The sequence below is a fragment of the Malania oleifera genome, chromosome 12, assembly GCF_029873635.1.
Source record: "Malania oleifera isolate guangnan ecotype guangnan chromosome 12, ASM2987363v1, whole genome shotgun sequence".
NCBI classification, from domain to species: domain Eukaryota; kingdom Viridiplantae; phylum Streptophyta; class Magnoliopsida; order Santalales; family Ximeniaceae; genus Malania; species Malania oleifera.
The window spans coordinates 67,180,266-67,193,295 of NC_080428.1; the positions used below are offsets into that span (position 1 = coordinate 67,180,266).

Consider the following 13,030-nt stretch of genomic DNA (forward strand, 5'->3'; position numbering starts at 1 on the left):
AAAAGAAGTAAAAGAGAGTGATGGAGATTGAGCGGGGGGTTATTAATATACTTGTGTCAAGCTTTCCTTTTCTGCTTTGAAAAGAATTGTGTCTATGCCTGTACAAGCCCAAGTTAGCACACATCACATTACAGTCTTTCTTGTCAATATGGAGAGAGACAGCCTAAAAACCTTCAACCTTATTCACCCAGAGAGAGAGAGAGAGAGAGAGAGAGAGAGGGGTTTCACACGTGTGGGGATATGCTAACAGAAGAGAGAGAGAGAGAAAAGAGTATAATATAATATAACATGAGCAGCACCAGTGAAATTGAAGTCAGGGTCAGTCAGGGTGGATGGTTAACTGCTAAAAATTTAAAACTCATATCCAGAGGGAGTCCGGGGAGGAGAAACCGTGTGGGCTTCTGTTAAAAACACTTGCTGTTTTTGCACTTTCAAACTCTTGCTCAATTTCTTCCGACTGCAAACTTCTTTCTCCTTCCCTTCACTGTCTGTCAAACTTCCTTCTCATTTTTAGTCTCACAAAGACCCTTTTTTTTATTTTTTATTTTTATTGTTATCTGCTCATGAAGATGACCATGTAACAGTTCCATAGCAGAATCCGTCAGAGAGGAAATGAAGGCATGGCCAACAAGTGTGCTATTTATGCACCTGATGACACAAATGGTCTTGGCTGTTACCTCTCCTCTGCTTCTTCCTCATCTTCTTCATCTTCTTCCTCTTCTCCTTCTGCCCTCATCTATCCTTCTTCAATGGGGATGTTCTTTGCAGACATGGGTTCTCTGTCCATTAATCCCAATTGTGGGGTAACATCAGCCATTTCTTCTTCACAAGAGAGTTATGCCTGCAATGGCTACAGAGTGGAAAATGAGAGAGCTTCTTGGGGCATTCCTTTTATGGGTGGAAACTGCAATTTCAGAAACTTGGAGGACCAGCCCACCATTGATGTGGTGGAGGCATTGGAGGGCAAGGGCTCCGATGATTGCAGTGATGATGTTGGAGAAAATAATGAGGCCAATGTTCCCAATGCTAGCTCAAATGAGGAGATCCCAAATGAAGGAATGGTCAGTAGAGCTGATAGTGGACAGTCAAAGCTCTGTTCTAGAGGGCATTGGAGACCTGCAGAGGACACCAAGCTTAAGGAACTTGTGGCTCTTTATGGCCCCCAAAACTGGAATCTTATAGCAGAGAAGTTGGAAGGGAGATCAGGTGAAATGGGAAAAAGAGTTAATTTGGGAGATGATTCATTCTTTATGTTCATTTATTTTCATTTGTTCTTTTTTCTCTGTATGTGCCCATTTTTGTTTATTTATTTATTTTTTCTCCTGTGGAATTTGAAGGTAAGAGCTGCAGGCTCAGATGGTTTAACCAGTTGGACCCAAGAATTAATAGAAGAGCATTTACTGAGGAGGAAGAAGATAGGCTAATGGCTGCTCACAGGTTGTATGGTAACAAATGGGCAATGATAGCTAGACTCTTTCCAGGAAGAACAGATAATGCAGTGAAAAACCACTGGCATGTGATAATGGCTAGGAAGTACAGAGAACAATCCAGTGCTTATAGGAGGAGAAAGCTGAGTCAATCTGTTTGCAGGAAGATGGAAGATGATCCTGGCTTTGTCTACAGGGACACAGCAGCCACAAGGACTGAAACACAACCATACTGTGCTGGTATCTGCAATGTGGGACTCAACATCAACAATCTAGCTTCTTTTCAATTTGCAACCTCAAGTGGTGCTGGTGGAGTAAATTATGGGTCCAATGGTTCGCCCCACCCGGCCTACGGAGAAGCCATCTCTGGTAGCAATGTTTCCTCTCACAATGGGTTTTATGCACAGCAGACATCTTTTGATTTCTTTCCTGGTGCGTCCTTACTGATCTCTGCCCCTCCCCTCTTTCTCTTTCCCCATAGTCTATCAGTCCCTGCAGTTGGTGCATTTGGGTTTTTGCGCTGCTTACTTCCCATTGGTTTGTTTTCCTTTCTAGAAGCCAAAGACATTTTCTTTTTCTTTTGCTTCTAATCATCTCCTCCCTCTGCAGTTGAACTAAGTTCTATGCATTCTTTAATTTGCTCTCTACATGGACTGATGCAGCACCTTTTTTCCCTCAGCCCTCACCTTTTGGTTGCTTTAACCCCCCCCCCCCCCCCTCTCTCATAGGATGGCTATGTTGTTGTTTTTTCTCCCCTCTTTTAATTTTGGCTAACTACTTTTTTATCTGTTTCTAACTGGTTGTGTTTCTGCAGGCCATAGGAGCTCTGGCAATGATCACAACTTCTCAGGCTTCTATGTTCAACACCACCCTTCATTGATGGTTGCAATGCAACAATCTAGCAATCCTGACCCTTCTAGTTTCTCGGATTCCACAGCTTCAGTCCCTCAAGTTTCAACCACTGAACCATCATCTTCAGCTTCAGAAAGCAGAGTAGGCAGTCACTTTGAGACCAATCCACCGCCATTCATAGACTTTCTTGGGGTAGGAGCCACATGAAATTGGAAAGAGAACCGAAAAGGGTATCCCAGAATCATCAAAGAGGACCTCAAAAATAGCTGTGCCCTAAGATAACCGGGACCATTTGAGGTAAAGAGAAGGATGTTTCTTTCAGTTTGGGTGACAGTAAAATATCTGCATAAGTTTCTTGAAGTCGTGTCCTACTTACTATCTTTTTCCTGTAACCCCCGTTCCCACATGAATTAAACACTTTTCAATAAATGACACCACTTTTTTCCCCAATTATTTTCTCTCCTGTCTTTTGTTTTCCATTTTTGATTTCTCTAAGTGGGGCTTCCACACCCAAAAGCAAAACTGGTGAAAGAGCACAAACAACCTCATCTAACCTATGGAGAAGTCCTAATGTCTAATGGATTTTGAACTTTTCTTTCCCTTCGCATTAGAAGTTGAAAAAAAAAAAAAGAAAAAAAAAGGACGAGGAAATGTGGCAGTGTCATTGGAATTGGGTTTTACACAATTTGTGGGGAAAGGGGAACATGGGTTTTTTGCTGGTGGTGGAGGGTGACGATGATGAGGGAAACAAAGACAAAACAGGGCATTGGAACTTTTCAAGACATCCTTTTCTCATGGGTCTGCAACTGCAAAACCCAGGCACAAAATCTGGCTACTGAACAGAAACCACACCCTCTCCATCCCCAAAAAACCTGATGTGTGTTCATGATGGTAACTGTTCATTGCTCAGCAGAATCTTCTGAGAATTCATGCCACCCACATGGGCTGGGTTTTTGGAACTGTCCAAAAAGACCTGGTGGAATTTATCAGAGCAATCTGCTGAGTTAACATAATCTTAATTCTAAAGAAATGTTTAGCTGCTTCAGGTGGTCATTAGCCTCGTCTAAAACCTTGTTTGATGAGCAGCAGCCGTTAGGCAGGCAGTCCACGGACTCCCTTATTCTAATAATTTATTGTTTTGTGGATAAACTACGTGCACGTGCGCACACAGTGAAATCAAAAGCGTACGAGAAGAATAGAATATAAAAAGAACTCAACAATTTACATGACTATGTACTTGCCAGCCTAGGAGGAAATCATCTTATCCGGAGTTAGGAGATAGGTTTCTGAACCTCAGATTTTTTTTTCATCTGTGTGGATTTAAACAAAGTAAGACTTTATTTTATTCAAATCTATGTAAATCTAAATTGAAAACTGAAAATTCTTGTTTTCCTATTCTTTCCGGTTGGCGTGAAAATGTTAGAATGCATGTTCATTCACGTGTTTTGTGAATTTTGTGACAAGAAAACGAAGAAGCAGGAGTTGCATAAATGGTAAACCCCTGCGAAACTGCTATCCACCCTTGTTATGGTGTTGCGTTTAGGGCCTACCTTTGCTTTGTGGATAGGCATGTGTTACGAAAGCTAATCCCACAACTTTTGGATTCACTGGAGGAAGAAGCTTGGGCCGGCCCAATCACCCATCAAAAAATGTTAGGCATAGTCGGAGACTGAGTCATGCCGTGTGATATGGTTATGGATTGACGTAGCAAGCAGGCAGAGCATGGCCTGTGCAGGTTCATGTGGGGCTCATGCCTGCTTGCTCGGCATGCTACTAACCCGTGACAAGTAGTTTCTTTATTTTTTGGGTAATTATTGGTATCATTGTGTAATATCCTACCTTGTTAAGCATCATAGCTTCTCAATTTTGAAAAAAAATAAAAAAAAGCCTTACTTCAAAAAAATAGTTGCTATGACACAATCTCTAATATGCTAAATTGAATAAAATCATAATTTATTTTGACATAATCTGAAGACGTAAAATGACCAATTTTTTCATTTCATTCTTGCTTTATCAGCTATCAAACAACTCTATAAATGATTTATTAACCTTTTTACCCATTTGAGTCTCTCGTCACGCTACGAAGATCAATACTTAAAACATTTATATTCAAAGTTATATGTTCGAAGAAGAGTAGGAGAGGGTATAGATGGGTGGTGTGTCAGCCCTAATCAAATGTGAGCTTTCAATTAATTAAGAAAGTTTTAGGACTTAAATACCATACTTTCCCATCCTAGTCTAACGTGAGCTCTCAATTAATCAAGAAAGTTTCAATACTTAAATACCATACTCTCCCGTGCAAGTAAGAAAGTTACAAATCCATCACTTTCTTTGGATGGCAAGAAGATGACCACTAGACCTAAAAGCCTAAATCTTGCAAATTTTGTAATTAAGTATATGCCTGTGAGGTGTGTGTGTGTGTGTATTGCTCTAAGGGTTGAAAGCTCAAGACAATATCATTAATGAAAATTTTCCGAAGGGCTACCTCAATAAACTAAATTATAGTTTTTTAACCTTTTGTTATTGTTGAATTTGCTATGTGTATGTTGTTTGTATATACATTCACACCAGTTCAAACGTCACATAGGCCCAGGACGCAATTGTCACTGAACTAACCATGAAGGCTATCATTTTCCTATGGTACTATTTTGTGGATTGAATAATAAAATTTAATAACACTTTACGTGTCCCTCTGCAATAAATTTTAGATAAAATATTAAAAAACAATTCGAGAACAATGCACGCTACACCTACAAAGTAACCCGAAAAATAATAATGCAACTATCCCAAGTTTCTCCCTACTTGTATGTTTTGTGTGGCACTACTAAAAATTCTTTCCAACTAAGTTTGTCAATGTTTACTGTAACGTTTCAATTTTCATAACATTATATATATAATCAATAATACTCAAACATCGGCCATGTTAGATTTTCTGATACCATATCAGCATAACTTAACCTGAAACGGGTATCGGATAATCAGTCATGTAAGGACCTGAATCCGAACGAGTTCCTACATATAAATTTTTTAGCGAATGCAAATAAATGTAAATTATTTTTATTACGAGAGCACTAATTAGTTTTCTTGCAAATATATGTTTCAACTATTAAAATGCAAATTTCTAAAATTCTAAAATATACAAACATATTCTAAATTGTATTATGCTAATTTTTTTTTATCTTACTCTACTTTTTCTATTCTCGCCCATACACTTGTTATGACAAATTTCTGGTACACTTTTCAAAATGATCTGAAATGTAAAATAATGATTGGAGTAAGACGACGCTCAGTAAGTAAATAAAATTATTATTAGTGCGTGACAAAAATAAGCTTTCATAATATTTTAATTTCGTAAAATAATATTTAATACGACAACTTTCAAACTGCTTTAAAAATAAATATAAATATAAAAATTTTTGTATAAAACTTTTACTATCATCTATAATAGTAAAATTTTATAATCATATATTATACCTGTTAAACTGAACTTTTTAACTTTTAAAACTATAACTATAATACTCAATCATGATTAAATCATTATCTAGGCATAAAAATGTCATCGTTCACATAAACATATACTTTTCCTTCAATTCATTAATAGTTCTATATACGTAATTAAATATGTATATATACGTACTGTAAAAAGACCACCCTTAGGTCTGTTAATCGTAAGTCATGTTTACCCCCATGACTAGGTTGTGCGGTCCAAAGATTGGATTTAGTTGGCTGGCCGGCCAAATTAAATCAACGTACATCATCATTAAGTGAGATTTTCCCTATTAAACCCTGGTCCGACCTAGGTGTGCACTCAGGAGAAATCCATTACCATATAAAACCACTCTGTAAACAGCGTGGGTGCACTCTGATCCTTTTAAACTTTAAGCTGCGGTACCGAACATTCGTAATTTTCTATATCGTTTGTACCATAAGGAGTTTTGAAAACATCTTATTATAGAATTTATAAAATTACTATAATATCATGAAAATCTCATTTTTACTCATATTTTTCGTGAAATATGCAATGTAAAAATAAGCTCACGCCACACAATTTTCGTATTAAAAATATTTTCTTGAATAAAAATTATTGTTGTAAAATATTCGATAGGTTTAGAACATTTCTTGACTAAAAAATAAATTTAAGTATATTAAAGATAAAACTGGTATAATTAAACATGTGTAAAAATAAATTTGGGAGAATTTTATGAAAATAACTAGCATAATCAAAATTTACTTACAAATAAATTCAGGTAAAAATTTTAAATAAAAATCTAACATAGTCGAATTTACTTACAAATAAACTCGGGCATGAATTTTAATAAAAGTCTAACATAATCAAATTTACTTACAGAGACTTAACCTTATGCTACGATCACAACGAATATCTTTAAAAAAAATGAGATCAGAAAGAGTGGGTGAGTGAGAATGATAATTATAACAAAAATTCTCCCTCCACCACTAATTCTTTCACTCACTAATCTTTCTCTTCCTTTGGAAATTTTTGTGAAAAACGAATGTTGAGAGCTTCCTATTTATAGGAAAATTTTGGGGAAGAAAATTGAATTTGTAAAAGTGTGGGGAGAGGGGTGAAATTATAATTTTTTAAAATTAAGGAATGGGCATGAATGTGTTAGGTATGAGATGGGAATTGAAGTCATGTGGGAGAAATATGAGTGCTTGCCAACACTCCCATTTAATTAATTTTTAATTAATTAATTAATTTTTTTAATTTTAAAAATCATTATTATTATTATCATTGTTATTATTTTTAAGCTATGTTTTAATATTTTTTTTTTGAAAAAGAATTAAGTTCGAATTTTGAAAACTCATGTGGAGCCTATATGATCTTTTAAGCCCTACACAACTTCGAGACCTAAGTGGGTCTTACGTAACTCCAATAGTCCTCACACGATTTTAGGAGCCCTACATAACTTCGGGACTTATGTGAGCCCCACACAGTCTTGTGGCCCCCATATAGGATACCTATATTATTATTATTATTATTATTATTATTATTATTATTTTACCATGTATTTCTACAAATTATGTCTATCAAAACACTATTTTATGTATATGTACTTATTTATGTGTACAAATAGTGTTTATTCCGTTTATCCTATGAAATTCTATTTTGACTAGGTCGACCTCTAGGGAGCGACTGAGTTACAATGGTCTCTGAGCACTCACTAAGATAAGGTCTTTCTTAGGCATCAAACATGGAATCAAGGATCCTACAGAAAAACACTTCTGTATTGATATTAACTTAATGACTGTTTTTATTATTTTATTATTATTATTATGCTTTAATCGTATATATATTTTTGGGTCCTCATAAGTCAAACTTATATAAACAACCATAACAACGGAAGTCAATAATTACAAACCATTCAAAATACAAATACCCAGAGTACTATACATCTATATTTCCAAAACAGCAAAACACCTTAGGACATTCATTCCTAACTCAAAATACTTACCCTGTCTATTAGGGTGTAGGCTCTCCTCTATCTCGGAGCTTTATCTCCTGGTCTGTCATGATTTCTTGAAATATTAGATATTTGGGTGAGAGACAACTTAGTGATACGGAATAAATTATTTACAGTATGTGACAGTAAGAGTTTCGTTATATCATAATATTCTCATTTCAGTGAGAATACTATCTAAGAAAAATATACCAATTGTACTCATAATCATATAGATATAAAACATAAACTTTTATAAGCTTTAGTTCTATTTTTCAACTCATTCACATGCAACCCATATTTAACAGTGAAAGTTCCCGAGGATAGGGGAGATTACACGCCCATACATGTAACTCCCCTCTGCTTTGATATCGTTTGTAACCTTACCCGATTAACTCGGATGAGGCTGCAACTAATACTTATAAAGACACTCACCTTACTCAGTAAGCCTTTAGGCAGAGAGTTTTACTTCACCTTATTTATTTATGTTATTAAACTCACACTCTTTCTTTTTCATTTTCATTTCATCATCTAGCACATAAGTGTTTTCGGTAACAAATACATGCGCATCTGTAACTTATGGCTGCCCTGAGAATATTCTCCACGCCATGCTTCTTCCTATAGTTGAGGTTGTGCGACCCAAAGGCGGGATCTAAATTGCGATTGGCCTACCTGGTTAGATCAAAATAAACAATCTATATACTCGTCTGTAGTACGAATTGTAGAGACCCCAACCAAGAAAATAAGGAAAATTAAATAAGAAAGGAAAAAGAGATTTTTTAGAAGGCTTTGTCGACGAACTCCATGTTCTTGTTGACAAAGGCCCTTCTGAGGTTCATCGACAAAATTCAGAGCTTCGTCGACGAAGAGATCTAGAATGGCCGAAAAATATCAGGTTTAGAATTCATCGACGAGGTCTTTCCTTCGTCAAAAAACGACCTTGAGTGGCTCTGAAACGTCCCTCAATTTCTTAACATAAAATACCACATTATAAATAAAATGGTCAACCCGAACCCGTGGGTAACGGGGACACCTGTCGTACACAGCGAAAAAACCAAGCAGCAGTAACCATAAAAATCCATACATCCATCCATAAAAGATAATACCAGAGCTTTTATAACATTATGATACTATACTACTATACATTCTCATATACATCATAATATCTCTAGGGTCAAACACAAAATAATTCTAACCCTAGTACAAAATCTTACCCTCCTCACGGGATAATCTCATTAATCTCAACGGCGGCCTTGACCCGCCGGTCTCTCAGGGACTCTTGAAAAATTTAATAATATTGGGGATGAGACACTTCTCAGTAAGAGAAAATAAACTAAATACAACTGTGTGGCAACATGAATATTTAATGCATTTATACGTATACAGTACATTTCATAATTCTATAAACATCATCATATCGTATTGGGTAAACATATATTTTCACATCTGTTAATAATCATAACATACATAAAATCATCTGTTATAACTGTAGTACTAAAAACAAACCCAGGATGACTAGCTAACTGGTGTCATGTATTACCCCCCATGACGGGTTGTGCAGCCCGAAGGCGGGATCCGACAATGGCTGGCCGACCACTGCCGATTCAAATATGTCTGTAAGTACGATGAGCCCGCCACACCTTGGTCCGGACTGCCAGGTGGACGTCCACACTCTACTGAAAGCCACATCGACTATCCATCTCCCATCCCCTTATGGGACGGTAGCACTAATAAGGCCTCGTGCCAAAACTAACCCATAGCTACGGTACCGAGCTCCTGGTCTGAACTAAACTAACATCTTGGTTGTGAAAACATATAATACATGATCATACGTAACATCATTACGGCCTCGTGCCGAAAATATAGATACGACCTCGTGCCGAAATCATACATATGGCCTCGCGCCAAAATCATAGTAAATATGGCCTTGCGCCAATAATATAAATACGGCCTCGTGCCGATAGCATAAATACGGCCTCGTGCCGATAACATAAATATATGGCCTCGCGCCAAAATTATTTCAAGTATATATATACTGAAAATACATCATTTATCACATAATCGTAAAAACCATCACAACATAACTCATATTTTCATAATACCTGAAATCATGTTTTGTTCGTAAAATCTTTCACATCATAATACATTTCACACAAAATAATATTCATGCCACACATATGCTGTTAAAAGTCATACTTCATATTCTAAAATCGTGAATTACTTACATCTCATACATACATATACATTTTAATCATTATAACAGTATTTTCCCAATCGTACATTTTATGCGTAATACACAATATAACATATGCTTTTCTGAAAATAAATTTACTCATATCAATAATAATTTGTATGAAAAATTACTGCTTTAGTTTATTCCCTTACCTGCCTATTGAGAAATTCGTTAGGATCCAAAATTTCATGCCCTTGGCGCTCGAAATTTAACTCCTGCAATTTAATTTTTCCCCCGATTAATTAATCTATTTCTCCAAAATAATACTCATCTAGTCTTCCCTAGGATCCATATACCTCAAATTAATATTTAAACTATTATTTAACATCTCTAATTAATTTTCTAAATTTTGCCTGCGGGTCCCAAAATTACCCCCCCGGCACTCACCCGGATCCTAAATTCCAGAAATCCTACTTCAGTCTTAGATGCTTAATATTTTAGCATTTCTAAATTAATGCTAATTAATTAAAAATAAGTTCCTTAATAATCGCCGCACACCAAATTTGGGGTTTTGGCCCGACACCCCCACGATAATTTCGTCCCACTAGACTTGTAGAGAATCATCCATAGATTCTCGTAGTGGTGTCCGTTCATCAATTGGGCTTATATTTTGTAAGAAATTAAAGAAAAAGGGGAAAATGGCTTACCCTAGGGAATATGCTTATGCCGCTCCTACCACCGATCCGCTCCGGTAGAAATGACGGCAGCAGTGAATGGAGTCCAGTGGTATTTTCGGATTTTCGATCGGGCAAAAATTCGTCCCGAAATCGAGGAGAGAGGGAGAGAACTTGAGGAGAGAGAGAGATTACAGAGAGTTGTAGGAAAGTAAAAAAAAAAAAGAAAAGAAAGAAAGAAGAAGAAGAAGATAGGAAATTGGGGGGGGCGCGCTGCCTGCCAAATGAATTCCTGAAGCTTCTAGCTTCAGGAATGATAATAATAATAATAATAATAATAATAATAATAATAATAATAATATATTTAATTAATATAATAATAATATATTTATTAATAAAAATAAAAATAAATTGTAATTAATTTTTTTTTCTTTTTCTTTTAAATTCGATTAATTAATTAGTTAATTAATTAAAATTTTAATTAATTAATTAATTATTTATTTATTTATTATTTATTATTTTTTTGGAAATCAATCCACTAATTTTTTTATATCTCTGTTTTTGGGGTTTTTACATTCTCCCCTCCTTATAAAAATTTCGTCCTCAAAATTTACCATTTCGTCTATTTCCGTTCCTTAGCGAAAACACTTCTTATTTTTATTGATTACCCTCACTTATGGTGAATGAATACCGTGGTTACAACGAGGGCTCTGGGAGATCACAACTATTCAAAATTCTCCCAAAACCATTCACATTTCAAAACTAAAAATTCTATCTATCTTACGTTACACTATACAAATAAAAACTACAATACTATTCCATTCACATAACTGGTTCAGCTCTAAACTCCACTGAATAAGTGCGGATATCTCTACTGCATTTGATCCTCTAGTTCCCAGGAAGCCTCCTCAATGGCATGGTTGCGCCACAGAACTTTTACCAGTGGAATCTTCTTCGTACGTAATTCTTGTTCCTTCCAGTCAAGAATCTGCACTGACACTTCCTCATAAGCTAAAGTATCGCCCAATTCCAGTGCTTCATATCTAATCACATGGGAGGGGTCTGGGACGTATTTCCTCAGCATAGAAATGTGGAATACGTCATGGATCCTAGATAGGACCGGTGGTAATGCCAAACGATAGGCAACTGGACCCACTCTCTCAAGAATCTCGAATGGTCCAATATACCTAGGGCTCAGCTTACCCTTCCTCCCAAACCTCATAACACCCTTCAGGGGTGCCACCTTCAGGAACACGTGATCTCCTGTGTTAAACTCCAATTCTCACCGACGAGTATCAGCATAACTCTTTTGCCGACTCTGCGCTGTCCTGATCCTATCTCTTATAACTCTGACTTTATCCTGAGTCTGCTGTATCAGCTCTGGCCCCAATATCTGTCTCTCTCAAACCTCATCCCAGTACAACGGGGATCGGCACCTCCTGCCAAACAGTGCCTCATACGGTGCCATCCCAATGCTGGCCTGGTAGCTGTTGTTATACGCAAACTCAACCAGTGGCAAATACTGCATCCAACGACCACCAAAGTCCAACACACATGCTCGCAGCATATCCTCCAGAATCTGTATCGTCCTCTCTGTCTGTCCATCTGTTTGAGGATGAAAAGCTGTGCTGAACGATAACTGAGAACCCATGACCCCTTGTAGACCCTTCCAAAAACGAGATGTAAACCGTGAGTCTCTATCTGAAACTATGGACACTAGGACGCTGTGGAGTCTAACTATCTCCTGGATGTATAACTCAGCCAATCTGTCCATGGAGTAGCTAACTCTGATCGGCAAAAAGTGGGTAGTCTTCGTCAATCGATCCACCACTACCCAAATAGCGTCCTGTCTATGCAATGCTGGCAGTAGTAATCCTGAGACAAAATCCATCGCTATATGCTCCCACTTCCACTCAGGAATGTGGAGTGGCTGCAACGATCCCGCCGGTCTCTGATGCTCAGCCTTCACTTGCTGGCACGTCAAACACCGACCCACAAACTGAGCTATCTCCCTCTTCATGTTGCTCCACCAGAAGGACTCTCGGAGATCCCTGTACATTTTAGTGCTACCCAGATGTACAGTATATAGGGACCGATGTGCTTCCTCCAGAATGACTTTCTTGATCTCAGGATCGGCAGGAACACATAACCTGGTATGGAACCTCAGGGTTCCATCATCTGAAATGCTGAACTCTGGTTCCTGACCATCCTGTACCTTTCCCATAAGCTCTACTAGTTCTACATCATTCCTCTAAGCTGCTTTAATCCTCTCCTGTAGAGTCGGCTGTAAAACCAAGTCAGCAATGAACACCTGGTGATCGCCCTCTACCAGCTCCACACCGAGCCTCTCCAGATCCATCTGAATCGGATGCTGAATCTCTACTGTAGATACAGATGATTCCACCGATTTCCGACTCAAAGCATTAGCAACCACATTAGCCTTTC

General features: G+C 37.3%; 1 protein-coding gene across 1 annotated transcript; it reads left to right on the plus strand.

Annotated features, from left to right (window-relative positions):
* The first annotated feature begins 273 nt into the window (after window positions 1-273).
* On the plus strand, window positions 274-2,729 carry LOC131144386 (transcription factor MYB105-like). Its single transcript, XM_058093011.1, has 3 exons — window positions 274-1,206; window positions 1,338-1,859; window positions 2,242-2,729. Exons 1-3 carry the CDS (start codon window positions 621-623, stop codon window positions 2,484-2,486), a joined length of 1,353 nt encoding a protein of 450 aa, XP_057948994.1. The 5' UTR covers window positions 274-620; the 3' UTR covers window positions 2,487-2,729.
* Window positions 2,730-13,030: the final 10,301 nt, after the last annotated feature.